We start from the raw sequence: 27,720 nt of genomic DNA, 5'->3' as shown, positions 1-27,720 counted from the left end.
GTGGTCATATAGAGGCCATAGTGACTCCAAGGGCCAGTGCCCATTGGCTACTACCCTCCGCTCTCCTAAAGTCCCTAAATTCAGTATTTAGGGGAGCTTCTGGCACCAGGAAACTAGATTCTGACAACCTGAAAGAAGAAGACCGATGTAAAGAGCAAGAACTGAAGAACCAGCAACTGACTTGCAGCCAACCCTACCGGCTTGCCTGCTAACATTGACAGTTGTTCCAAAAGACTACTTGTCCTGCAGCTGCTGCGTCTCCGAAGCATGGGAGACCTGCCAGTACTTCACCCAGGAACCAAGAACTCCTGTGAAACAGCAGACCTGCTTCCCGGCACTCTGCAGGCAACCCAAGAGACCTGACAGTACTTCAAGACCGCGAAAAACCCAAACGGCTAAGGACGCAACAGCACCGGTCGCTCCAGGCCTGAGTTGAAGTGGGACAATGGTGTCAGCGTGGTCCCCCAGCCTTTCAGAGACCGTGTCCACTGTGATTTAGCCTCTTGTAGACTCCCCTTTGTCGCCTGCTGCCTCTGCACGCAGGCCCCCTCTACAGCGACTGCTCCCACTAAGGAAAACCCGATGCCTTAACCCCTTCCCTGCTCATGACGGAACCGTTCCGTCATGAGCCACGGTTGCCGTGTGCTCATGACGGAACGGTTCCGTCATGGCAATCCTGTCGGCGGCCGCTCCGCCTGCGCGGCGCTGTTTCCCCGCCTGTGCGGGGCGACAACGCAAATGGGCGGAGTCATGACGGAACCGTTCCGTCATGAGCACAGCTCAACTGTGGCTCATGACGGAGCGGCTCCGTCATGAGCACAGGCCCGCCGCGCTGCCCCCCCGCACCCCCCCGCGCCGCGGCGGAATTCCCGCCGCGGCGAAGGGGTTAAGATACCTCTACTCCGGTCGCCCCTGGGCTGTGGGGAAGAGGACCAAAGGTGCCCCTACTTCCCCATGTATCATGAAGCCTGAGCCACCCTGTTGGTTCAGCCCAACAGGCCTCCCATGATTGATGATTATATATAAAGACTGATTCCAGTTATCAAAAGAGTTGACTTAACATGCATTAATCTATGATAGGATCTTTGGATAATGTACAAGATTAACGTGTGCTGGGTTTTTCTATTTTCATTGTACCGTACAATTTTAGTTGATTCAAATGCAAACAATATTTTTGAATGCAAACAATGTACAGGATTTGTTCATATCATCTTGTGTACCCATGTTGCTTCTTTTTTTCGTTCCGTTATGAATTTATTTGATTAGTCATCCGTGTCTGTCCTTGGAAAACGAGTAACTTTATGTCCAAAAAATGTCGTAAATAATCCTCTCGTTAGCAATTTACCTTATAGATTGTTTATAATTTTGGCACTGTTCACGTATCTGAATAAAACTTTCCAATCAACTTGTAACACTGGCTATCCGCGTGTCCGTTTTCACGCAGATACATCAAGGCATAGCAAAGAGGTGGTCAGAAAATTGACATTTCCCATTTTAATATTCGTAGGAAACATTTCTGTCTACTACAGAAAACAATGCTGCAGTTAAAGAAGACATATGAAACTAGAAGTTTACTCAGTGGAGTGTCTGTGCTTGGCTCAGTGTAAATCTGCTCAGTAGTATTTAGCAAATTTAGCTTTCTAAACTTCAATGATTACAGTATAGAGACTACTTGACTGTTCGTTTACGGACAGTTAGAAAACGCTAGATCACAAATTGTAAGCATACTCCGGTTTTAGAAAACAAACTAATCCCATTAGACTAGTGAGCGAAACACAGAAAAATACTTTTTTTAGAGTTGCCTTTAATCGTAAAAAACAAAGCCTTTTCTTTAAACATCATAGTATTCATTGTCTGAATCCAGTTATATTTGTATCCCTGGCATTCAAATAAAGTCAGTGTATAATAGGTGCAGAATAATGGATACTAGTTGTGTACCCCTGCTGCAGCCGCCATAGTCCTGTGGCCAAACTTCACCTATTCTTTGTCCCACCTCATCCATCTAAATAGAAAGAAAGACTCAGTCTCATTGATCCCAGGAGAGCCCTTGGGCCAGATGTACGACCCTTTCATTTAGCGCCTCGCAATTTGCGTCTCATTGGGAGTCCCAAATTGCAAGGCGACAAATGAAATTTACAACCGTGTTATTGCACTGTTTTGTGATTCCGAATGGGGTCGCAAATTGCGAGGCTCATTAATATTAATGAGCCTCTCGCAATTTGCGAGCCCACTGGGAATCACAACACAGTGCAATAACGATGCCAGCCCTCCCAGGGATGGTGGCCTCCTGGGCTCAGCAGACCACCATGTCTGGGTCTGCTTTTTCATGAAGCAGCTTTTTGTTTTTTTTAAACGCAGCCGTTTTCCTTAATGGAAAACGGGATGCCTTAAAAAAAAAATGAAATCAAACGTTTTTGTTTAATTTTTTAAGGGCAGGCAGGTGGTCCCTGGGACCACTGCTTACCCTTAAAAAATATTTTCAGAGACTGTCACAAATTGGAAGGGGTCCCCTGGGACCCCTTCCAAATTGCGACTGCATTACCACCCTCTTGAAGAAGGTGGTAATTTGCGAGTGTTTTGTGACCGCAGTATGGTCACAAAACATTCACACACAGCATTGCGGACGCAATTAGGAACGGAACTCCCCTTCCTAATTGTGACTCGCAATTCCTAAATAGCGAGTCGCAAATAAATTGCAACTCGCTATTTAGGAATTGTATATGGCCAACAGTGATTTTGCATGTACAAACGGATTCGCAAACCCGTTTGCGCATGCAGAATCATGTCGTACATCTGGCCCCTGAACTTCTACATCAATTGTGCTAAGGAACATTGGGTGGACTTTGTGAGTTTCTCTGGAGCGAAAAAGAGTAAAGCTGTGCAGAAAAGAACCTTCTCCCATGGTTTGTCTTATGCAACTACGATTTCTTATGGACTGACCAAGAAATTTGTGATAAATACCTTTAACCTTTACTATGCGTCTGACACATGGGAGTCGTCGGACGCATAAGTGCTCATGTGCTTCGGACAGCTCCTGCGCTTCCCGACACCATGGCACTGGAAATCTCTCTGGTGCGAGCACCAGAGGGATTTCCTTTGCCACCCAACAACCTCAGGAGCTATGGAAGAGCTTCCCCAGCTCCCAAGGCGGTTCCCCTGGTTTCCCTAAAATGACGATCAGCGCGCACGTTGTGCCGATGTCATTTCGTGAAACCGAAACTGAAATGAGCCTAAGTGCTCAGGGGGCTATCTCAGCCCCCCGAGCACGTAGCAAGACAGGAGAGGTATACTTGGAAATGGGAGAATCTCCCGAAGCAGGAATCCACCCACTGGACACCAGGGAGGGGGAAGCTGCCGCAGGGGCGGCGCAGAAAGCCCACTAGATGCCAGGGATTATATTTTATAATGTATTTAGGGGTGGGTGGGCCTGAGATGGGCATGCCAATGCCCCCACACCCTCAATATTCCACAGTCGCTATGCCCCACTGGGAGGCAGATGGGGGGCGATAGCCCTGATCGGCACCGCTAGGGGAGGGCAGAGAGCCCACTAGATGCCAGGGATTTTTTTTTTGATTGGATTCAGGGGAGGAAGCTGCCCGAGATGGACATGGCAATGCCCCCACTCCCCCCAAAAAATTGCCTAAGCCTTCCTACCTCCTCCTGGAGACAGATGAGGGCAGTAGTTCCTAATCTGCCCCCCTGGGGGGCAGTAAGCCCACTAGGCACCAGGGATTTTGTTGTCATTTTTTATACGTAGGGGTGGGGGCTGCAGACAATGACCATGCTAATGCCCCAACCACCAAAAAAGGCTTTCTGCTCCCCCCCCCCCTCCCCCCACCCTGGGAGGCAGAACGGGGCAATAGTCTCCTATCTGCCCTCCACGGGGGGCAGAAAGCGCACTAGGCACCAAGATTATGTTTATGGGAATGCCAGTGAGAAGCCCCATATGCAAGGGTCAGTGTTTTAGTGATATTTGTATTCTCATCTACATCCAAGCTGGGGCAGAAAACCACTACTGTGTACTGACCTTTGGCTGGCATTTTGCTGGCGGTGTATGTGGACCTGCACATGGCTAATGGTGTGGGTGGACTAGCGCTTGATGAAGGTATGAGTAGATTGGCGCTTGCCTGGTGGTGTGCGTGGAGTGGCGCTTGGCTGGCGGTGTACGTGGACTGGTGCCTGGCTGGCTGTGTGCATGGATGGTGCTTGGCTGCAGGGCCGGACTGGCTGTAGCGGGCCCCAGGCATTTCCTCGATGGGCCGGAGCGGTGGGGGGCAGTTTTCTGGCCGTGGTGGGCAGTTTTGTCACTGGGGAACGGTTTTGCAGCAGTGCTGCAATTTCGAGCCCCAGTAACAAAAACGGAAGCAGTTGGTCGAGTAACAATCTTCCAGGGCTAGTTGCTGTTTCCAGTCCAGCCCTGCTTGGCTGGCCATGTGCGGGGATTGCACTTGGGTAAGGGAGTGCGTGGATGGCGCTTGGCTGGCGGTGTGCGTGGATATTGCTTGGCTGACTGTGTGTATTGATAGCCTTTGGCTCGCGGTTTACGTGGATGGCGCTTGGCTAGCGGTGTGCATGGATGCCGCATGGCTGGCAGTGTGTGTGGATATTGCTTGGCTGGCGGTGTGCATGGACGGCACTTGGCTGGTGTTGTGGGTGGATGGCGGTGTGCATGTACTGACTCTTGGCTAGCGTAGTGGCTTGCATGGATCCCCCAGCGTTTTCTTACCCATAATCCCCTGCAAGTCTCAAATTTACTCACAAAAGTCACATTTTTCTCACATTTCTGTGTGGGTAAGTTGTAGGATCACTGCGCAGGCACAAATTTCCTACCATAAGCACTCCCCTTGGTTCCCAGAGAAAAATGATACCTCACATGTGTGGGTTCCCAAAGTAGCGTCAGCCTAAAAACATTAACAAACTGCCGTTTTGGACCCGCTTTGAGCCCCCCTCGATCTCTAGAAGTTTTTGTCTTTTACATGTCATACGCACTTGGCCCTTCCACACAAGTAAGGTATCCTTTTTTTTCGGGAGACTGAGGGGAATGCTGAGTGGTAGGAAATTTGTGCTGTGCGGTGATCCCACAACTTTCCCACAAAGATATTAGAAGAAAATGTGACTTTTTAGGTAAATGAGGTTTTCAGCACATTTTTGGAAGGAAAATGTTGGGGGTTCAACGCAAGCTACACCTCCCCGGACTCCCAAGGGTGTCTAGAGTTCAGAAATGTCTGAGTTTTTAGGTTTCCCTAGATGTCTGAAAACCCGCAACCAAAAACAAATGTGTGTACCTTTATCACAAAACTACCTGGTTTTGCAAGGGGGGGCACCTGGGTTTTTGGCACCAGGCTTGGTGGCCCTCTAGGGAAACCTACCAAAGCCACTCATTGCTGAAAACAGACACCCTGGGGAGTCCAGGGAGGTGTCACTTGTGTGGATCTCCCAACATTTTCCTACTCCAAATTCCCGGCAAACCTTAAATTTAGCTGAAAAAAATCACTTTTTCCACAATCACTGTGCTGGCACAAATATCCTACCACCCAGTTTTCCCCTCAGTCTCCCGAGTAAAATACATCACTTGTGTGGGTGGGCGGGCCAAGGGCCTGTGACTGGGAAGGGCCAAAAACATAGGGATTAAGGGTATAGAATAGCGAATTGTAAGCGCTACATTTTTTAACAATACCTTTTTAGCCGATTCTGCTTTGGACTGCCACACAAGTGAGGTACAATTTTCATTAGGAGACTTTGGGGAATGCGGATTGGGTGGAATTTCGTGGATCCATGCAGATTCCAGATCTTTCCATCGCAGACATGTGAGGTAAATGTGTTGTGTTTTTTTTGTTTTTGTTTTTTTTACAAAGTTTGCAAGGGATTCTGGGTGACAGAACCTGGTGAGAGTTACACAAGTCACCCCATTCTGGCTTCTCCCGGGTGTCCTAGTTTAAAAAAATGTATAGGATTGCTAGGTTTCCCTGGGTGCCGGCAGAGCTAGGCATCAAAATCCATAGCTAGTCACTTTGCTAAAAAGGGTCAGTTTTCACTGTAAAAACGTGTTGTGTCCACGTTGCGTTTTGGGCCGTTTCCTGTCGCGGGCACTAGGCTTTCCTACACAAGTGAGGTATCATTTTTATCGGGAGACTTAGGGGAACACAGAATTGTAGAGCAACTGTTATTACCTATTGACTTTCTTCGCATTTCTGCCTTCCACATGTAAGACAATGTGTAAAAAAGAAGTCACTTTGAAAAATGTCCTATAATTTACATGCTAGTATGGGTATACACAATTTCAGAGATGTGCAAATAACTACTGCTTCTAAACTCTATATTTCGTTCCCATCTCGGAAATAAATAGGTGTCCTTGATACCTATTTTTCACTCTCTATATTTTACCAAATGAATTGCTGTATACCCGGTACACAATGAAAAACCATTGCAAGACGCAGCTCAGTTATTAGCTCTGGGTTCCTTGGGTTCTTGGTTAACCTACAAGTCCTATATATCTTCACAACCAGAAGGGTCCAATGGGTGTAACAGTATATTGCTTTCAAAAATCTGGCATGCTTAGAAGATGTTGCAAGTGAACGAGAATACTTTATCGTTTGATTAATCAAAATCATTACAATAATTGATGTGCAACAATAAAAACGTATGTCAGACAGTTGCTAAAATATTTAAACATGGGGGCAATAGAAAAGAACGTTAACTGAGCTTCTGTATCTTTACTTACGTTATTTCCTCATGCTCTTTTAAAAGCAAGCCTAAATGCATCCATTTAATCCATTAATACCATTACGTATAAATAACAAATAATGGGAGGGTATGATTTTTAACAATAAATAGTTATTTAAAAAACCTAATCAACCCCCATTAGAAGATACGTAGTCTCTGTGTATGCTGTTTAAATGTGGACTACATTTAAACAAGATGTCCTTTTGGTTAAAACCATGATAATTCATTATAGTTTTAACATCCTACTAAAACAATGGGACAAGACACTAGTCATTGCTAAAAAACGTGAAGGTGAAAACGTTGGCACAAATGGCTGTTTTTTTCAAAACATTTTCAATATTTCTTGCTTTCAACTGTTAGTTTCTAAAAAAAACAAAAAAACCTTGAATAAGCTACACAAATGACACCTTGCTGAACTCAGAATGTTGTCTACTTTTCAGAAATGTATAGCTTTCCGGGATCTATTATTACTTTCACACCCATTTCTACCACTAAATGGATAGAAATTGAAAGCACAAAAAGTAGCAAAAATAGGCTATGTCCCAGTAAAATGCCAAAACTCTACAGAAAATGTTAAGTTTGCTGACAAAAGTCTGCCTGTCCCTGAAAGCTGGGAAGATGGTGATTTCAGCACCACAAACCCTTTGTTGATACCATTTGCAAGGAATAACACTGACGTTTTCTTCTTCAGCACGTTTTCCCCCATTTAAAAAAGCTGTATTTTGGCTAAAATCTGGGTCCCCTCCAGGGGAATCCACATACCCTGGGTAACTATGAAATCCCCATGATGCTGGAAGAAAAAGACACAAATATGGCGTGGATACCTTATGTGCACAAAAAGTTACAGGGGCCTAATCGCGAACTTTCCCAAATAGGCAAAAAAAAAACGCTTAGCACGGGGGTGAGGCCTTTGGAATGGCTCAGACCAGTAAATCTTGCAGAACAGACCTTGCAGAATACCTCTCCCATCGGACCTGGCTATTCTGGCTGCAGTGTTTCATGGATATGTGAACTGACGCTCATATAGCTGCCTGACAGATGTCTAAGAAACACCGCATGCTAGGCAAGTGGTAAAAGCTTTTGCTCTGGTCCAATGAGCGCAAAGACCTTGCGGAGGCTAAAGTTAATTCCCTTTGGTAATGTTCTCTCTTGTGGATGCTCTGTTACTTCAGATTCTTCACCGACTCAACCTCTTACCCGTTCACTTTAATGAACTCATCTAGTCCATATTACTAAGATTCCAAACTCGCCTGAATTCCTAAAATGAGTACACCACCACCTACATAAAATTTATATTCTGGCAAAAATCTGTTATAACCCTTTATATGTGCTCCCTTTTGTGCCCCTCAATACCTGGCATTCACTACAATGTATTTCAATAAGAACCATGTCCCTGGGTCCTGTAATGGCGGTCACAACATCCTGTCCATGTTGAGGCTAGTCAATCAAGGGGAGATCCCTTTGAGACCCTCTCTCATACCCTTGAAGCGTCAAGGTGTGCTTACCCAGATCAGTAATTTGTTTTCTAATTCATTTTCAGGACGCAGGGACCATGTCTCTGACTCCGTAATGGCAGCCTCAACATATTGTTCATGTTGTGATCAGACAATCAGGATTGGCTAGCCCCCTTTACATTGGCCAATCAAAGCATATCTGGACACCAACACTCTAGATATACCTAATTTTTCAACCCGTTAATGCCAACCTAGCCTTTCAAATGCTGATTTTTCGAGAATGACTGAACAGGTTTCCACCACATCACTATAACATGTCTGACTTTCTGCCAAATTTGGGGTAAATCTGTTCAGCCATTTTCTCTGTATCAGAACACAAAGTTGCCTATGGGAATTAACATGCAAACTCTCATTTTTGGGACCCCTGCTTTTTCTTGACCCCCACGTGATGGATCAGTTTCATGCAGATTCATCAAACGGAGCCAAAGTTATTAGCAAAAAAAAAACACCCTTCCTGTGGAAACTGTGACCTAACTATAACTACGGAGCTTGCCAGGCTCAAAGACGGCTGCTGACTGAGCTTGCTCCGCAAGCCGTCTAATTCAATCCGTCATTATCCGCATTGCACCCGGGGTCCACCGTCTTAAAAGCTGCCTAGGAACTGCGGTGTGAGTAGAGCTATCCGGTGAAGTGAAGATCGGGCTGAGACACGTGCCCGGACTGTTGCTGTGTTCTGTGGTGTCGTGAGGCCTTCTGGCACCGGGAGAAGAGGAGTGCCGAGACGCGGCCTGCCCAAGGACGCGACTGCGCTGTGAGGCCAAGCTCCCGGCTCGCGGTGGGCGTACCTGTGTTCCCTTTGCCGGCCTCGCCACCGTGGCATGTGAGGCCTGGGGGCTTGCCTAGCGGACTCAAAGAACAGCCCAGGACTAGTGCCCAGGGGGCGGATGTGAGCTGTGGCAGTGCAGGGCTTTCCAGTGCTGGGAGGTGTGGAGCACGAAGGCGCAACCTGTCCGGGCCGACGAGAGCACTGTGTGGCCTGGTTTCCGGTCTGCAGTGCATGGACCAGAGCCTCCCAGACCTGCTTCAAATCAGCGGTGAGTGGCGCATCAGAGTCCGCCTCGCACCCTGCCTAGAACGCGGCCTGATGGTGGAGCCTCGCCTGAGCGGATCGGCCACGGTCCGCCTACCCGCGCCGTGCTGCGGACATCTACCGGACTTCTGCCGTTATCTATGAGTGTCCTTGCCCTAGCTCGCTCTTGCGCAGGGCGGCAGTTGGTATAGTGTGCTGCCTTCCGGCCGGAGTGGTGACTTCTTTGGGGGGCCACTTTGAACACTGCTTTCTCCCTTGAGATATGCACGATTGTCTGGCATGGCGGTGTTGTGGTTCCAATGCTAGGTCGATGGAGCCTGAGATCCGTGCCCGCTGAAGGTAGCTTGTCAGTGTCCTGGTTGCACATACCCTCTTGAGTTGTGACTGTTTGTGCCTGGCAGGACTGCGGCTGGGGCTCCCCCTAGTGAAGGGTGCTACTACTCTAAGCCCTTGGTCGAGCCATAAGGCCTGGGGCTTTGATATCCGGCTTGGGAGCATAGTTTGCCTCTGATCGCACCACAATCTCTAGGGTTTCACTGCCGGGGGCTCCCGTGGCCTATATTAGCTGCTATAGAACGGTCTGCATTGGCGCTCCAGCACAATGGTCAAATCCTGACACAGGGATGAGTCCTCGGAATAGGCTGCGGCGGGGTCAGCGAGGATTCTGAGGTCACAAGTGGAGACATCAAACAGATTGTGGCTACAATGCAAAAAAGCCTATCCACCATTGACGGGAAAATTGACATCCTATCATATATAAAGGACCGTTTGTCCGAAAGGCTGGACAAACAGGCAGAGCGCCTGGATATGTCAGAGCAGCGAATTTCAGAGGTTGAGGAGGCACAAATTGATGCGTACAACACCCAAAAGCAGATGGAGAAAGGCTTGACTGTTTTACAGGATAAAACTGAAGACTTGGAGGCAAGGTCTCGGCGGAGTAACCTGCGCATTACTGGCCTTCCTGAATCCACTGCAACTGGGGTCATGAAGGTCTTTGTGGAAAAACTACTGACCACCTTGTTGGACGCTGAAACCTTCACGTCGGTTTGTTGTAGAATGTGCGCACCGGTCGCTAGACCCAAGGCCCTCCCCTGGCGCTCCACCACGTCCTATCATCGCAAAATTGCTTAACTATAGGGACAGGGACGCTGCTCTAAAAAGAGCCAGAGAATTGGGCGAACTGAGATATGAAGGCTCCTCTATCTCGCTATTTTCTGATTTTACCCTTAAGGTTCAAGAGGCCAAAAGGCAATTTGTCCCAATGAAACGTAAACACATAGAATACGCCATGCTGTACCCCGCTAGGCTGAGAGTTGTGGTTAACGACACAGCCAAAGTTTTCTCAGACCCTAAATCTCTCCAAAAAGCCCTCAGAGTGGAATATAGCAGGAACACACAAAAAGGTCCCGATCTCGTAGGATGGGGCAGCTGGTTCGGCTGGAAATATGGATGATAATGAGTAGCTCTTGAATGATGTTTCTATCTAATCTTGTTTTGCTTACCTATTTTATCCTGATACTCACAATGGGGGCGATAACTAGTCTGTCAACCTGATCATTAGGAATGCAGCTTAGACCAAATATACTCTTTATACTAAGTGGGCATGAACTATCTGCGGTTCGCACATATAAGTTGCATTTGTTTCCCACTTGGACTATTCTATTATCGGCTTTGAACGGGTGGTTCTTCCCCGAGGTGATATATCACTTCTTGTTAGACGGTGGGAGTTATGTTGGCTATTAGATGTAATGGCTGGTAACATCCGTCCCTGCGGGTTACCTCCTGATTGGTTTAATCCCATTTTTTGTTTTGTGTGCAATCTTTATGATCATTACGAATGTTAAGTATTGCTATGGGGGTGGGAGATCGCTTGCATATGCATAGTTGGGTAGTGCATTGCGTGGGAGGGGGCGGGAGGGGTTTTTGTTTCGCCTTCACAGCCTATGTATGCATTGATGATGTGATGATAGCAACAGAGAGCTTAAAAGTGCAGGTGATACCCTGCAAAATACGCCATTTCCGATAGTCCCAGCGTATTTCAGGGAAGTAAATAGCGAACTCAGCAAGCTGTTGTGGGATGGTATGGCGACGCGTATAGCGATGCACAAACTAGTGAAGGGCTGGTATGATGGAGGGATAGCGCTCCCACACATTAAGATATACTACTGGGCCTCACACCTGGCGCTAATCAACCAATGGCTTCACGCTGATCAGGCATACCGTATGGATAGGCATCTGCTGGGTACCGACAATCTGATGGGAGTACTCTACAACCGGAATCAACACAAACATCTTATAGGCCCTACAGCTCATACACTTAAAATCTGGCACGACGTGCAGAGGGAGATGGGGTGGGAAGGAGTCATCACGCAGGCAACACCACTCTGGGACACAAATAAACAGGGAAGGCTAAAGAACACAAAGGGATTCAAACAATGGGACCTGATCGGTATATCGAGGGTGGGGGACGTGTGGAAAAAGGGGGAAACCGTCCCATTCGCGCAGCTTCAAAAAAGCTATGGGATGGCTGACACAGAGGCGTTTCGGTACTTACAAATGAGACATGCGCTCACAGCACTCATACCACAAGGCACGAAACTTCCGGAATCCTCACCCCTCGAGGACAGGCTCCTTACTGACCATATGACGAAGAAAGCGATATCACTCACATACAAAAAAATCATAAATAACCAACCAGACCCAACACAAGCTCTAAAAGCTAGATGGGAGATTGACGTAGGTGAGTTGGATGAGACAGATTGGCAAGATGCGCTGGCATCCCCGCGAGAAGTGGCGATCTCAGCCAGATTTAAATTAATACAACTGAAGATACTGCACCGCACCTACTACACCAGGACACTACTGCATAAATTGCACAGAGCCGACACACTGCTTTGCGTTCGACAGTGTAGGGAACCGGGTACGTTCTGGCACATAATATGGCAATGTGTAGACATCCAGAACTATTGGAAAGCAATCCTGCGTACAATCGCGCAGGTGACAGTGGTAACATTGGTTCCTGAACCCAGGGGGTGTATATTGAATGTCTGGGAGGCAGTGGATATCACGCATACAGTGCAAACATGGGTGGCCCTAGGGACGGCCTTAGCGAAAAGAGACATTGTGCAACAGTGGGGAGCCAGACAGGCCCCGACACTCCGAAAATGGTGTACTGGTATGGACGAACTAATGGAAACTGAAAAATCGGTCTACGTACACAGAGGATGCCCCAAAAAATGGACTAAGATATGGGGGAAGTGGAATGAATATCGGGGCAACATCTGTGATCCCCCGCAGGACGAATCCCTGTCAGACGATTCCGACTAGCTGGGGTGTGTATAAAGGGGCATGGCAAGAGATGTTTGATGTGGTTGAGGAGAAGGGGGCTGGGGTCCTGAGGGAACCGAAAGAGATCCTTAATGCACAACAAAGGCTGAAACAAGAGCAATGTGATGTACGCTGTAAAGAACGCTATGGTATTGCAGTACTGGTTGAAAATGAAAATGTTAATAAAAAGAGTTAAAAAAAAAAAGTGCAGGTGATAGAACATAGCAGATGCAATAGATGCTAGGGGACACAGGGCATAGTCTACAGGGCGAAGTCCGGTTTATGACTTCAAATGTAAGAGGGTTGAACGACTTTAGAAAACTACGCAAAATATTGTCCTACCTTAAACAACACGAAGTAGATGTTGCCTTTCTGCAGGAGTCACATCTTGCCCCTAATAATAGCATGCTCAATAATAGGAGGCTTCAAGGCACATTCCAGGTGGCTGGTTTCTCCTCCCAAGCTAGAGGGATGTTGACTTGGGTTAACCCTAGATTAGGGATTTCTCTAGCTGAGCTTAAGACAGATCCCAATGGCAGGTATGACATCTCTAGATGTCACGGGAAACTATGACTACCCTCTTTTCTATAAGACACTATTAGCTCACACATCAGACCACCCTATGTTGCCACAATTATGGGGAGGCGATCTAAACTGTGTTTTAAACTATTTTGGACATGTCCTATTCGCCGCCCCTCGGCCGCTGCAAAAGCTATTTGTGACATAGCAACTCAGTTGGGTTTGGTCGATATCTGGACGGCTAGGCATTCAGAAGCGGGTGGGTTTACGCACTACTTCGCCCCTCATGACATACACACTAGAATCTATTACATGCTTATGTCAGGGTCACTCCTTCCTCGTGTCCGTGAGTGCCTAGTGCTGCCTTGCACACTCTCAGCTCACTCTCCAATTATCCTGGAGGTTGAAATCCCCCCGCACGGGGTTGCCCCGTTCACATGAAGGGTTCCCCCCATATTCATTACTAGACTCAGTGTTTAAGGCTGAGCTGGCCACAGCAATCTGTAATTTTTTGGACAGTAACATCGGTCAAGCACTTCTCCACAGTCTGGGAGGCATTCAAAGTGTACATTTGAGGTGTCGCCATCAGTGAGCATGCGAGTTTTCGCTGTTCCATTACGGGTAGACTCTTGAATCTTGAAAGTCAACTGGGTAGGCTAGAGCTGGAGGCACTCAAGGGCAGTGATCCTCAGGTTGCTGATGCTCTAAAAAACGCTGAAAGAATACAGAGAGGAAGCTGACAAAGTTAAACTCATGGGGAAGTATGCAGTAACTAAATATTATGGTGAGGGGGACAGACCAGGAGCAGTGCTGGCCGCACTAGCTCGATGCCAAAGAGATTCAGGCGGGGTATCAGAGCTGATTGAGGAGGATGGCAATATACTGAGGGACCCTTCTGATATAGTGCACAAATTCAGCAAGTATTATGAAGATTTCATGATTGATATCTCAATGTGGGCTCTGTGCTATGTATCCTTGCTAATTGATGTTAGGTCGTGGGCGGGTTAGCCTATATATACTTAACCCGACCCACCCTGTTTCTACGGGTGGCCGATGGCTGCTAACGACCTACAGAAAGGGGATTCCCCTAAAGGTTCGTTTTTTCGTTAGGGCCCTTTCTGGGCACCTGCAGGGTTGCTGGTTTTTTTCTTCCTTTTCATGAAATGCAATTCATGGATGTTAATGGTCGTTTATTGTTCTGTTTCAAGGGGGGTTTACTTACTGCATGATTTTAATGCTGAAGTGGGTGGGGGGTCTGTTGGGGAGCACTTCTTTCCTATGATAGCGTTGATCATGGTATGTTGGCAGGATCAGAATGGTATTGCATGTGCTCCCTAGACAATGATGCAGATTTTTCTTAACAGCATTTACAGACATGGCTGACTCCAAGCGTGCCATAATCTTTTGGATGAGTTGGAATGTGAAAGGACTTAATAATGCTAAAAAAGTGCGGCAGATGTTGTCTTATCTCGACCGCCACCATATCCACATTGCCTTGTTGCAGGAGATGCATCTTACCAAACGTGCAGTCTCACATGTGGCCACCAGGTGGGCCGGGGTACGGTTGGCTGCCTCATATTCCTCATATGCACGAGGAGTAATGATTCTGATAAAGAAAGGTATTCCTTTTATTCCGGAGCATGTAGACTAAGATGAGGATGGGCGATATATTATAGTGCAGGGTACGCTTTATAACACGCGGCTGACTATAGTGAACCTGTATGGACTTAATGTATACGACACTGCCTTTTTTGATACACTCTGGAGCAAGCTCTGTAAGTGGTCTTCCTCAGCATTATATGTGGGGGCGATTTTAATGTGGTTTTAGATCCCGCAATGGATCGGGTGACTGCGGCAGATCCCCCAACCCGGAAAGCTGCTGTATCAGTGCGCGATGGCATGTGGTCTTTGGGCCTCACAGATATCTGGAGATTGAGACACTCACACACTAGGGAGGGTACCTGTCATTCATACGCGCGGCAGTCCTGGTCGCGCATTGACTACTTGCTGGGCACACAGGAAGTTTGCACATGGACTACACAGATTAAACACTTGCCCCGAACATTGTCGGATCATTCCCCAGTGGTTCTTACCATGCTACTGCCATCTCACATCCCCCCTCCCTTTCAATGGCGACTGCAGTCGTCCTCGTTGTTGGATCGATCAGGTCTTTCGGGAGGGAATTCGTGAGGCTATATCCGACTACTTTTCACTTAACACTGGGTCTGTCCACACTATGGAAACGCTATGGGAGGCCTTCAAAGTTAAGATTAGGGGGGCATGTATTGGTCTTCAATCCGGGGTGCTAAAATCTCAGCCGCGCACTATGGCGACCCTTGAGCGCGAACTGCAAGTCTTAGAACACAAATATGACGTTCAGGCAGATCCTGCTACGCTGGTGCTTATCAAAGGGAAAATCACAGAATATAACGAAACAGCTGATCAAGAGATCAACTATCTTTCACGCCGGTGCAAAGCGCGCTATTATGGGGAAGGTGGCTGACCGGGGAGAATGTTAGCTAGCCGCATACTGGAACCTCATTCTAAAGCGTATATGGTTCAGGCGATCATCGCAGATGATTGCACACATTATGACACGCCCACTATCCTGCAAACATTGGCGGATTATTACACCAGGATGTATGCTCGACGGCCGACTGCAGATGTGGCGGAGCTCGAACAATATCTGGACGATGTTGCCTTGGTATGGCTATCGAGAGGGCAGCAAGAGTTTTTGATGCATCCGCTCACATTGGGTGAAGTGCGGGATGCCATTACGGCTTTACCTAGTGGGAAGGCTGCGGGCACTGATGGGCTGCTGGCCGAGTTTTACAAAGAATATATCGACCAGCTCGCCCCATGCCTCCTTCAATTATAAAAGGAGGCATACGAGACTCAATGTTTGCCACCAACGCTGCGCGAGACGCTAGTAGTCACGCTCTTGTAACCTGGGAAACCGCCAGATAGCTGCGAGTCTTATAGACCCCTATCCCTAATTAACACAGACGTAAAAATTTTAGCGAAGGTCTTGGCATCCAGGCTGCAAAAACTTCCTCCCGTTATGGTGCTTCTGGACCAATCAGGGTTTGTCCCAACCCAATCTACATTGCACAACTTGCGTACGCTGTTTGCTGTGATGCATGTGTTGGAGCCCACTCTACCGGCGGTGGAGGTGCTCCTCTACACCGCCAAAGCTTTCGACTCCATCTCCTGGTCATATATGTTTAACATTTTGCATCGCATGGGTGTCCCCTTTATCTTTACTAATTGGATAAAATTGTTATATACCAATGCTGTAGCACGGGCAGATCAATGGGCACCTATCGGAGAAAATTCATACATAGCGTGGCACACGACAGGGGTGCCCACTGTCGCCTTTATTTGCTCTCGTCCTTGAACCGTTAGCTTGTATCCTCCGTCATGCTCCAACCGCGTTGCGATTTTTACAGCGTCCTCTTGCAGTCTCCATGTACACGGATGACATGGTGATGTATGTTCGCGAACCGGCACGATACCTTGCACAGCTTATACGGGAGTATATCCGGTTTGAACGATTCTCAGGACTGGGCATCAACTGGTCTAAGTCGATTGGGTTGCCCCTCACGGACTGTACACATCAATTCGACATAGACTACCCCTTATCCTGGTGTACAGACACTGTAAAGTACTTGGGAGTATGGCTTCACAGGGATCCGCAGGTTGTCATACAATCCAACTTTGGCACTGCCATCACGCAACTTGAGGGGCAAGTAAGTCGTTGGATCAAGCTACCACTGTCATTCGCAGACCGAATAGCGCTGATTAAGATGGTGGTTCTTCCGCGATTTTTGTATCTTTTTCTAAATGTTCCGGTATAGTTAACACACACTTTTTTGACCGGCTGCGTTCCCTTTTGATTACACTAGCCTGGGGAGGCAACAAATCTCGGCTTCAGTGGGAGCTCCTCACCCTTCCTTATGAACAGGGGGGGTTCGCTGAGCCTGACTTTCATCTTTACTATCTTTGCGCGCAGGCGCATTACGCTTACTATTGGCAGCACGACCCAGCATACATCTCACATGTGGCGGTTGAGGCGGGTGCTGTGCACCCCATATCGCTTAAAGCTATGATTGTCAACAAGCACCCGATATTTGAAAAAGGGGAGTTTGACACTGTACAAACCACATCTAGGGCTTGGCATGCACTGGGCAAGCGAGTGCAGAAGTTACCATTGTACGCACCCAGCATGCCGCTGCTGCATCACTCAGAACTCTGTCACTAGGGAAACTGGCACATTAAAGACCCTCCAAGACACGGAGATGTCCACAGTGGCGAATGTATTCCCAGGGGGCCAATTTATAACTTCAGATAATATAAATGCCCGTGGTACTGTTACCGCCATGCACCTCTTTGTCTACACAAGGCTGCGCTCTGCTATGCGTGCACACTATCCACAATTTCCTACAGAGGCTCCTGCACTAAAAGTGCTACAACTTATATATACCACCACTTCCAGAGCCAAGCTGGTCACCAGACTCTACCAGGCATCACAGAGGGAGGTAACTGCTGGGAGTGCATCTGCGTTAGCTAAGTGGAATGCCATGCTACCCACACCGCTATCTGAAGCTGATTGGTTCGCTTGTTGCCGGTTAACAGGTCAGCTGACGGCAAATGGTAATTTACGGTTGGTGCACTTTAAATGTTTGCATCAGCTGTACTACACTCCCACTCAACTTTATAAATATGGGTTGCGGGACACTGACAATTGTAAACGCTGTGGTGCACCTTGTGCTTATTTATGTCATCTAGTTTAGGATTGCCATAAAGTGCATGAGTATTGGAGTTCAGTCACACAAATTTTATGCCTGATGGTAGAGGAGCCCGTTGAGTGCAGCCCACAAGTATGCCTGTTGGGTATTGTATCTAAGATTAAGGCATCCAATAGGAAATGTGTCTCTATAGCACTGTTACTGGCAAAGCGCAGGGTCTCCATATGCTGTGGGGGCAGACCGGTCCCCACCACCAAACTATGGTTACAAGATCTGGCTTACTGTCGGGATCAGCTCATTTGTTATGCGGAGGAGTTGCCTACAAAGTCCAAGCCCCGAAATATCTGGGGGCCACTCAAGTCTTATCTCCAATCGACAACTCATTTGATGCCTGGTATGAATTGTACAATCGCTTTGACTGCTGCAGTTATACCATGTACTTTTAATAACTGCCTTGTCTGTGTATACCTGCAATACTGTATTTGTAACACTGAGATCTGTAAGAGGGATTTTTCTATTCTGTTCATGCTGTATCAATGCTGTAATCTGGATAACTGTATGTTGTTCTTTACTTTTGAAAATGCATGAATACAATTAAAAAAAAAAGAAAAAGTATTATGAAGATCTGTACAGTTTGAAGATTGAAGTGGATGAAACAGCCTGGTTAGATTACTTAGAACATGTGCAACTACCCTGGCTCTCGAATGGGCATAGGGAATACTTGATGAGGCTGTTGGACTCCACAGAGATCCAGGTTGCCTTGAATTCTATGCGAGACGGTAGCGCTCCAGGTCATGATGGGCTCACCGTCTCCTTTTACAAGGCCTACAAGGACCTACTGGTACCCACGTAAGTAGGCTATTTGAGAAAATAAGTGACACAGGAATAATTTTGCAAACAATGAGGGAGGCTCTCATTGTCACGCTGCTAAAGCCAGGTAAATCTCCTCTGGTTTGTTCATCCTACAGGCCACTATCACTCCTAAATGTCGACACGAAAATATTTGCCAACATTTTAGCCAATAGGCTTGCTCCCCTTCTCCTGTCTCTCGTAGGACCACAACAGGCAGGTTTGTGCCGGGACGCACATTAACCCAAAATCTTAGGACTGTGTTTGGGGTTATACAACATGTTAGACCAGATGTCAAAGCCGCAGCAGTCTTCCTGGGCGCGAAGAAGGCGTTCGACTCGGTCGAGTGATCGTTCATGATGGCAGTATTACGAAGACTGGGTGTTGGAGAGATTTTTCTCAGATTAGTCTCAGTTTTATATAATCAACCGACAGCCAGAGTGAGGTCAGGAAGTCGTGTTACAGCCCCCTTTTTGATATCTCGGAGCACCAGACTGGGCTGATCTCTGTCCCTGCTATCAGCACCAGACTGGTACACCCGGGCACTGGGTAATCCCCCGGTAGGCTGGATAAGATTGAGCGGTGTCTCTGGGCTAAAGATTAATTGTAATAAGTCCATTATTTTTCCACTAAATCCAACTATGGTTCCCCTTGACTTATACTTTCCTCTGCAGTGGACCACCGACTCAGTGAGATATCGGAGTATACAAGTTCATACCGACTGGGAGATGGTTCTGCGGGACAATTACGGAAAAGCGATAATTAAAATAGAGGAAGATATTGACAAATGGATAAGGTTACCACTTTCTCTTGTGGGCTGTATCTCCCTGATGAAATTGATTGTATTGCCTAGATTATTATTTCTCTTCAATAACATCCCAATGGTAATCCCAAAATATATTTTCAAGAAGTTGGGTGCCTTGATGGTTCAATTGGCATGGGCGGGGAAGTCCCCTTGTGTTAAGATTGATACACTTACACTCCCATATTCTATGGGTGGGCTGGGTGCTCCAGATCTGGAACTATATTATAGAGCAGCACAAAGCTCACATGCCTATTCCTGGTGTCATGGCCCACACACTCTCCATCTCCACATCGAGAAAATAGCTGTTGACCCCTCCCCGCTCCCTTGGCGGCGACTCAGCCTCCTAATAGACATTGCAGGGTGTTAGAATTTATAAATTCGACCGTGCATGCTTGGCACGATTTATTAACAAGACAAGCATGCACACTATTATACTCCCCACTGCTACCTGTGGGTTGGTGTCGATGGCTCCCAATGAGTGTAAAGAGTGTGATTGTCTAGTTAATCAAGGCTATTCGTATTCATACTATGGGTGACTTTTTCTTGGAGGGTAAGGTCCACACTTGGGACAGGAGTTCAGGCGCACACAGTATTCGTCGGCTAGAGTGCAATGGCAGGCTGACTAAGGTATTCTACTAGATGATAATAAATGTAGGTACTGCTGTGAGGTCATACAGAAGGTGTTGCTAAACGGCAAACACAAATTAGTTTCAAGTACATTAATAGGGTATATTACACCCCGGAGCGTCTGCACAGATACGGTTCAAGAGAGTCGGACTGCTGTCAGCGCTATGGAATAAGCGGTGCAGATTTTCTCCATGTTGATTGGTCTTGCCCCCAGATAGCTGCCTTCTGGAACCAAATATTCCATGAATTGGGGGGGGGGGGGAATAATAGGAACACCTCTCTCCTGATCCCCTGACTGCACTTTTGAGATACACAAAACCCCTAAAGATGTAAGGAAACTCATACGTCTGGGTTTGCTCCTGGCGAAGTGCAGAGTGGCGATGTGTTGGTCACGAGGCTCCCCTCCCTCAAAATATGAATGGGGAAAAAGATATGATATTCTGTAAAACGCAGTCTGAAACATATAATGAGCTAATGCCCCCACAAAGCCGCCCGAAAAGTTTTTGGGGTCAGTATAAACAATATATAACGGTTAGAGATATTGGCAAGTTGTACGATGATTAGTGTAACCTCATCGAGATATGACTTACCAATATTGCCGGGATAAGATGGGCTGCCTTGGAATACAGTGCCAATTTAGTTAAGTTAAGGTATATGATGCAGGCCTGACTGTTAGACTATGCCGCAGGATATGTTGATGGTCTTTGAATCCTAGTTGAAGGAAATGCTGTAACACCTTTTGCTTGTCATTTTTTTACTCCGATTGTTGTATTCTCAGTGCTAGTGAATCACTGTACACAGCTGTTGTTAGTTTAAGAAAACATAATAAATAATTTAAAAAACTATAACTACACAGTGACCTAGTATATGCTTTGATATCGAGCACACAATTGCAAATGATCGGATTATTGAATTTCTGCATTGAAAGTAATTCTCTCTTACATTGGCAGGACACTCAGCTTCAGTTTATTGCAGCTCTCTATGACGTAAGGGGGAATTTTCTGAATTGGCAAAATCTGGAGGAAGGCATTTTACAGGTAAAACTCAATTGTATATTTTCAAATTTTACTTTGTATATGGGTCATATAAAATATGCATTTTCAAAGACTGTTGTAATAGCGGTTATGTTGAAAAATTGTATTTACTGTGGATTTGCTGGTAATATACTCCGGATATTAAAATGTAACTTTGCATGTAACTACCTATTAAATATGAAGCAGAAACGTGCCATTACTAACAAACAGTTAAATGATGTCAAAGGTAGAGATAATTTACACATCATTAGAAAATGCCAGAAAATATCACACGAATTGAAACTTGCAAATGTTTCATAGTAAACCATTTTTAGTTCCAATGGATGTATGTTTTTACACTAATTGTTTGGTAACATTTTTACAGCTCTTGCTACCCTTGACAAGACCAAAAGCGCTTTTTGGTTGTGGAATAGCTGCTTGGTTTGTTATATATGGTTGGAAGAGACTATTGTGTGAGGAGTTGACTGTTAGTGCTGTGTTTTTGTGATGTGGGGAAGCAGTACAGAATTGACATATGAGGGAAAGGTGTGCATGCTGCATATACAAACCTTTGTGGCTTGCAGTCTAAGAGATTGTAGAGTGAAGACATTGCAAATTTGGGATCGGCGAGATCCGTTTAGCTTTTTATGACTTATGGTTGGACTGGGTTTAGATGGCTGTTGATGATTGTTATTGTTTTTGGAAGCATGTGTCGGATCTAGCCTGTCACAACAGTGAAGGAGGTCCCTGCAGTGTTTTTAAATTTTATTACGCGGGAGCATGATCAGAAATGTTGTCATTTTGAATTTTGCTGTATTCCTGGGCCTTTCAGTTCCTTTCCCATGCACTTTGAAAGAGATATTTTTGTTCTATTGTGATCAGGAGTTAAAGTCATATGTCATAAAAATAGTGATTTGTGAAAATTAGTCTGGCCTCTGACAAGGAGGGATTAGACCTCAGACACAGTGATGTTTGCTAGTATTGGCCCACCAAAAAGCACCCCAAGAGACAGTTTGTGGTTTCTGAAAGGCCTAACCCTGTAATGTATTTTTCGAATTGGCTTTTAAAGCTGATAGAATTGGACTTGAGAAAACTACCATCTATAATATTGAAAACAAAACAATAAGGTCAAAAAGCAAAAAGAGAAGCTTTACTCCTTTAGTAAAAACAAAAGTGCCTTCCTGATCCAATTGAAAACATGCCAAAGGCCACAAAATCACATTCATAATAATCCAAAGCCAGCAAGTCTATTCAAAAGTTGAAAGAGCATGAAGGATCCTAAGGGGAATATTCCATAGATCCTTTCAATGGTTGTCCCAAGTTTTGTTGTTGAAACTGTGAGCATAAGTTTCAGGGTAGAAAAAAGAAGCACAAACACTGAAAAAGGTAAGGTCTTAAAAATAAAATAAAATCTTTTGACAAGGATTAATAATCAAATAAGGGACCAAAGAAAAACTAAAGCAAGAGATGAATGGGGAAGTAGTGCCAAATGTGCAGCCATTCCAGCATCATCTTCATTCCATTACACACAGGATGAAGAAGGTGACCTGTAGCAAGATCACATAGTGCCGCCTCACATGGAGGACAAGGAAGACCGGCACATTAGGGTTTGGAAGTACTGATGTAAATGCTGACACCCCACAACCATAGAAGTTTTTTTAACCTATATGGCCTTCACTTCCAGGAGATATGTCCACTAAACATGTGGTGCTTAAAAGAGCTGAAGACTCTTCTGGAGTGCAGATAAAGGGACAGCAGAATTAGTCATACTTGCTTTTCGAAAAACTGACAACCAAGCTTAAAAGAAAGCAATTGCTGTGTTACCTAGTGTAATACAGTAAGAAAGGGAGTTTTCTTTTAAAAATCACACCATCTGGTAAGGCACCTGGAGTAAAGGAAACATATAGGCCATCTGGCTAAGTCTCTGGTTATATGAAGTCGCACATGAAGGCAGACGCTCTAATTATGGGAACAGCAAGGGAATGGTCAGAGAATCCAGCAGCAACCTTTGGATGGACCGCCACCAAAGCAGGAAAGAAAGACTCGATGCTCTTGGTAGAAATACAGAGAGACCTGCAGTCACTAAGCCTAAGCTCTTTTGAGGGTGTAAAACCATCAGCAATGTGAAGACGTTGAAGAGTTCTGCAACATCTGCCTGATAAAAATAAGATAACATAGGTGATGTCACCAGCACCAATATATGTTTCAGATTATCTCTTGACGAAGCAGCCTTTGCTAGTTAAATGCCAGAACCGAGGTGTGAGAAGCTTACCTAGTTTATGATGTCCATTAATGTAAGAGGGCACTGTTAGATCTGGCATAGTTGGCGTAGTTTTCCCTGACTTTTTACCTCTACCTCCTGTGTTTTTGATGCTGTGCTGGATTTCGTTTTTGCTGGCTTAGATGCTTTGGACACCTTGCCACTGCTGATCAGTGTCAAAGTGCAAGTGCTTCCTGTGTAAATAGATATTGTGATTGGTTCTCCCTGATTGGCATATTTGTTTTACCAGTAGGTCCCTAGTAAAGTGCACTAAGTGTGCCAGGGTGGGTAAATCAAATGCTACTAGTGGGCTTGCTGCACTGATTGTGCCACCCACGTGAGTAGCCCTGAAAAGATGCGTCAGGCCTGCCACTGCAGTGCCTGCGCGCAGTTTGTTAACTGCCATGTTGACCTGGCCAGTGCACCCACTTGCCAGGCCTTACCCTTCCCTTACACATTGGTCACCCCTATGGTAGGCCCAAGATACCCCCCTGGGCAGGGTGCAGTGTATATGAAAGGTAGGACATGTACTGGTGTGTGGGTAACATGTCCTGATAGTGAAATACTGCCAATTTCGTTTTTCACTATTGAAAGGCTATCTTGCCCATAGGACAGAATGGGGAATGCTTTGTAACATTTTACAAGCATATCTTCCCATAGGGATAAGATGGAAAAATTGAGTTTGCTTCCCCTGAATTCAGAATTAAATAACACATTTTTTAGTAAAGATGTTTTTTAAATTGTGTGTTTGAAAATACCACTTTTAGAAAGTAGCTATTTTCTTGTTCAAGCTTCCTGTTTGCCTCTGCCCGTTTGTGGATTGACTGTGTGGCTTTGTAGTGACGGGAGCTGGGGAGTTGCAATGGGTCCTGGAGTCTGGATGAGTCAGCACTAGGTTGAATAGGCCTGATCTGCATTTGGAGTGGTGGGAGAAGTAGCACCTGTACCTGAATAGGACTGTGCCTGCCTTCCACAATGCTGGCTCCACCCCCCTGTGGTGTGTCTGGGACCAAGGCCCACACTAACCAAGGAAGTTGTAGTGCACTGTGGGGTGCCCCCAGAACTGGTTTCAACTGGGCTCGGAGTCCATTGCACAAAGAGAACAAAGACATTTTGGGTCATAAGTATCAGACCGAAAAATCCCTGAATATTAGATCATTCTTGGAATTCAAGAGGAACCTTTGCCAAGGAGAAGAGCTTGAGAGACTGTGCGTCTGGGGTTGGCCTGCAGTTGTTGTTTCTGCCAAGGAAAGGAGAAGGACTTTGCTGTGTGCTTTGTCCCCTGCTTGAAGGAAATCTCCATGGGCCTGAAGTGACCTAGGCCTCCTGTTCAGAAGTCTCAGGGACACAAAGACTTCACTCCCAGCTCCCCTGAACTCTGCTGTTGTGAATTTTGACCTGCCTTGAGGATCATTTGCCAGCGTTGGGCCTCTGGGGATTATTGCTGCTGTTTGGAAACTCGCTCAGGCGAACCTAGAAGCTAGCCAGGAAGAAATGAAAAGATGGTACGACCAGAATGCCACTCTGGTAGAATTTCTACCTGGTCAGAAAGTGTGGGTGATGGCACCAGTGGAGCCTTGTGTGCTTCAAGATAGGTGGACTGGTCCATATGAGGTGGTGGAGCACAAGAGTGAGGTGACCTATTTCGTTGACTTGCAGACTCCTAGGAACCCTTTGAGGGTCCTGCACGTGAACCCCCTTAAACTACACTTTGAGAGGTCTGAAGTCACTATGCTCCTTGCAACACATGATGGAATGGAAGAGGAGAGTGAGCCTCTTCCTGACCTCCTGTCAGCAAAGGAACAAGATGGGTCAGTGGCAGAGGGACTGTCGCCAGGTGCTGGGACAGTTCGCCTCACTGATACCAGGAGTCACCAATTGGTGCATCCATGATGTGGACACTGGGGACAGTCTACCTGTGAAGCAGAAATTGTACAGGGTAGCTACAAAATCAGGGCCAGCATCAAGGAAGAAGTTTCCAAGATGTTGGTGTCAAGGGTGATAAAGCCCTCAAACAGCCCCTGGGCTAGCCCAGTGGTCTTAGTACCAAAAGCTGCTGCACCATGTGCCACTCCAGAACTTCGATTTTGTGTGGACTACCGTGGGCTCAGTGCGGTCCCCAAGACTGATGCACACCCCTTCCCTAGAGCTGATGAGCTAGTTGATTGATTAGGAGCTGCCCAGTACCTCAGTACATTTGATTTAACGTCTGGGTACTGGCAGATTGCTTTAACCGATGGGGCCAAAGAGAGATCAGTGTTTTCAACACCAGAGGGGCACTACCAGTTCCGGGTTATGCCCTTTGGGTTGAATAACGTCCCTGCCACCTTCCAGAGACTGGTCAACCAGGTACTGTCGGGCTGGAGGAATTCAGTTCCCGCCTACCTGGATGACATTGCTGTGTTCAGCTCCAGTTGGGAGGAACATTTGCAACACCTCTGCGAAGTGTTGAAGGCTCTGCAAAGGGCAGGCCTCACTATCAAGGTGTCGCGATCACGCGAACATCACGAACAGCGGCAGTGAACTACATAACCCAGAAAACCCTGGGACAGGCCGGAAGGACTCGCGTCATCCAAGTACGCGTTCACCGATCCATAAAGGACCTCCTCCACTAGGAGGAGGCGCTTGACAATCTTGCCCCAGTTTCCGGTTTGGAGCTCGCAAAGAACGAAGACCCAGAGTGCCGTGTGTGGTACTCCCCCTCCCCGTAGTACCCGGACCACGGACATCGGAAACCATTCCTCGACGACTCCACCGAGAGAAGACGCTACGTGGGACGTCAGCGTCCAAACAGCAGAAGCGGTGAAGGAAATCGATGGATCCCCGAAGCACAACGGACATCAGGTAAACCCGCACTGGAGTACACTGAACTCCTCCTTGATCCTGAGTCATTCCCGCTGTGAAGAAACAGCGTGGGGACATCAGGCTACACGCTTATTAGACTTTCAACGCTCACGCTGTGCAGGAACAGCGGTTGGGCGCTCGGTGGGGAGAAACATTGCTCCTCGCATTATTGTTTGCTCCGCGGTGAAGGAACCGGGGAACAGTGCCTTATGGTTGTTGGCACTCGCTGGTATACTGGGTGTTAGGAGGAGGACAAGACGCCGGATTGTAGGGGGCTGGAGAGTCCTCCCTTGTCCTCCGTTCCCGAGCCCACACCAGTGCTCCTTGCAGCCCCCGGGCACTTACCGATACTTATTCTTTTGGGACATTGGCAACCTTTGGGGAGACTTTTGTGGCTGGACACCTGCGAGGGATTAGGGTTCTAGACACCAGGCGAATCCCTTTACGTGAAGACTGGAAGACATCCTTCATGAGAACAGTGAGTTAGCGAGAGTGGGGGAAAGGGTGTGGGAGAATCCATCTCTTATAGTGCTTCCTGACTCATTGTCTGCTTTCTCATCCATAGTATCTGTGCCAGACCCCGCCTAGAATTCGTCCCTGCATTACCTGCCTCAAGTCCGAAGACCTGCCTTGGACCCAGGCCATTGTCCCTTCTCCTCCCTTTTCTCCCCACCGCTTTCCTGCACCACTCTGGTTTTATCCCTTGGTGGGTGTCAGTGGAGGGGAGAAGAAAGGGGATATACATCTCCCGCATCGTTCCTGCTGGCTGGCTCAGGTTAGTGGGTTATGTAATACTGCTGACACTCTGACGCTTTCACGACACAAGGCGAGTAAATGCCAGATAGGGCAGGGATCTGTGGTGTACTTGGGGCACCAGGTAGGGAGCGGCCAGGTGGCGTCCCTGCAAGCGAAGATTGACACCATTCTGGCTTGTGAGCCCCCCAAGACCCAGACAGAGGCAAGACCCTTTTTAGGTCTCACCGGGTACTACAGATGGTTTGTCAAGGGTTATAGCACCATAGTTGCCCCGTTGACAGAGCTGACTTCAAGGAAGCAGCCCAGAAAGGTGATCTGGACTGATGCCTGCCAGACCGCTTTTGATGACCTGAAATCTGCCATGTGCATTGCGCCCGTGCTTAAGGCACCTGACTTCTCCAAAGAATTTGTTGTGCAGACAGATGCTTTAGAGCATGGTGTGGGAGCAGTACTCTCACAATTGAACTACGAGGGCTTGGACCAGCCTGTAGCTTTTCATAAGTAGGAGGCTACTTCCCAGGGAACAGAGGTGGAGTGCAATTGAAAGGGAAGCTTTTGCTGTGGTCAGGGCACTGAAAAAGCTAAGGCCCTACTTGTTTGGGACTCACTTCCAGGTTCAGACAGACCACAGCCCCCTTAGATAGTTGATGCAGATAAGGGGTGAGAATCCAAAACTGTTGAGGTGGTTCATCTCCCTACAGGGAA

The 27,720-nt window shown here is 46.9% G+C and overlaps 2 protein-coding genes across 2 annotated transcripts in view; one reads left to right on the top strand and one right to left on the bottom strand.

Annotated features, from left to right (window-relative positions):
• The window catches only part of TMEM67 (transmembrane protein 67), a 1,162,308-nt gene that overhangs the window by 350,125 nt on the left and 784,463 nt on the right, over window positions 1-27,720 (top strand). Inside the window, exon 10 of the mRNA XM_085605278.1 lies at window positions 21,093-21,179. Coding sequence (XP_085461404.1) covers window positions 21,093-21,179 — 87 coding nt within the window. The remainder of the gene's footprint in view (window positions 1-21,092; window positions 21,180-27,720) is intronic.
• The window catches only part of LOC146831047 (uncharacterized), a 498,359-nt gene that overhangs the window by 349,257 nt on the left and 121,382 nt on the right, over window positions 1-27,720 (bottom strand). The window lies entirely within an intron of this gene.

Source organism: Triturus cristatus, chromosome 5_1 (genome assembly GCF_964204655.1).
Source record: "Triturus cristatus chromosome 5_1, aTriCri1.1, whole genome shotgun sequence".
In the NCBI taxonomy this organism is placed as follows: Eukaryota; Metazoa; Chordata; class Amphibia; order Caudata; family Salamandridae; genus Triturus; species Triturus cristatus.
Note: the sequence above shows the minus strand (reverse complement) of the source record. Positions and strands in the feature narration are given on the sequence as shown.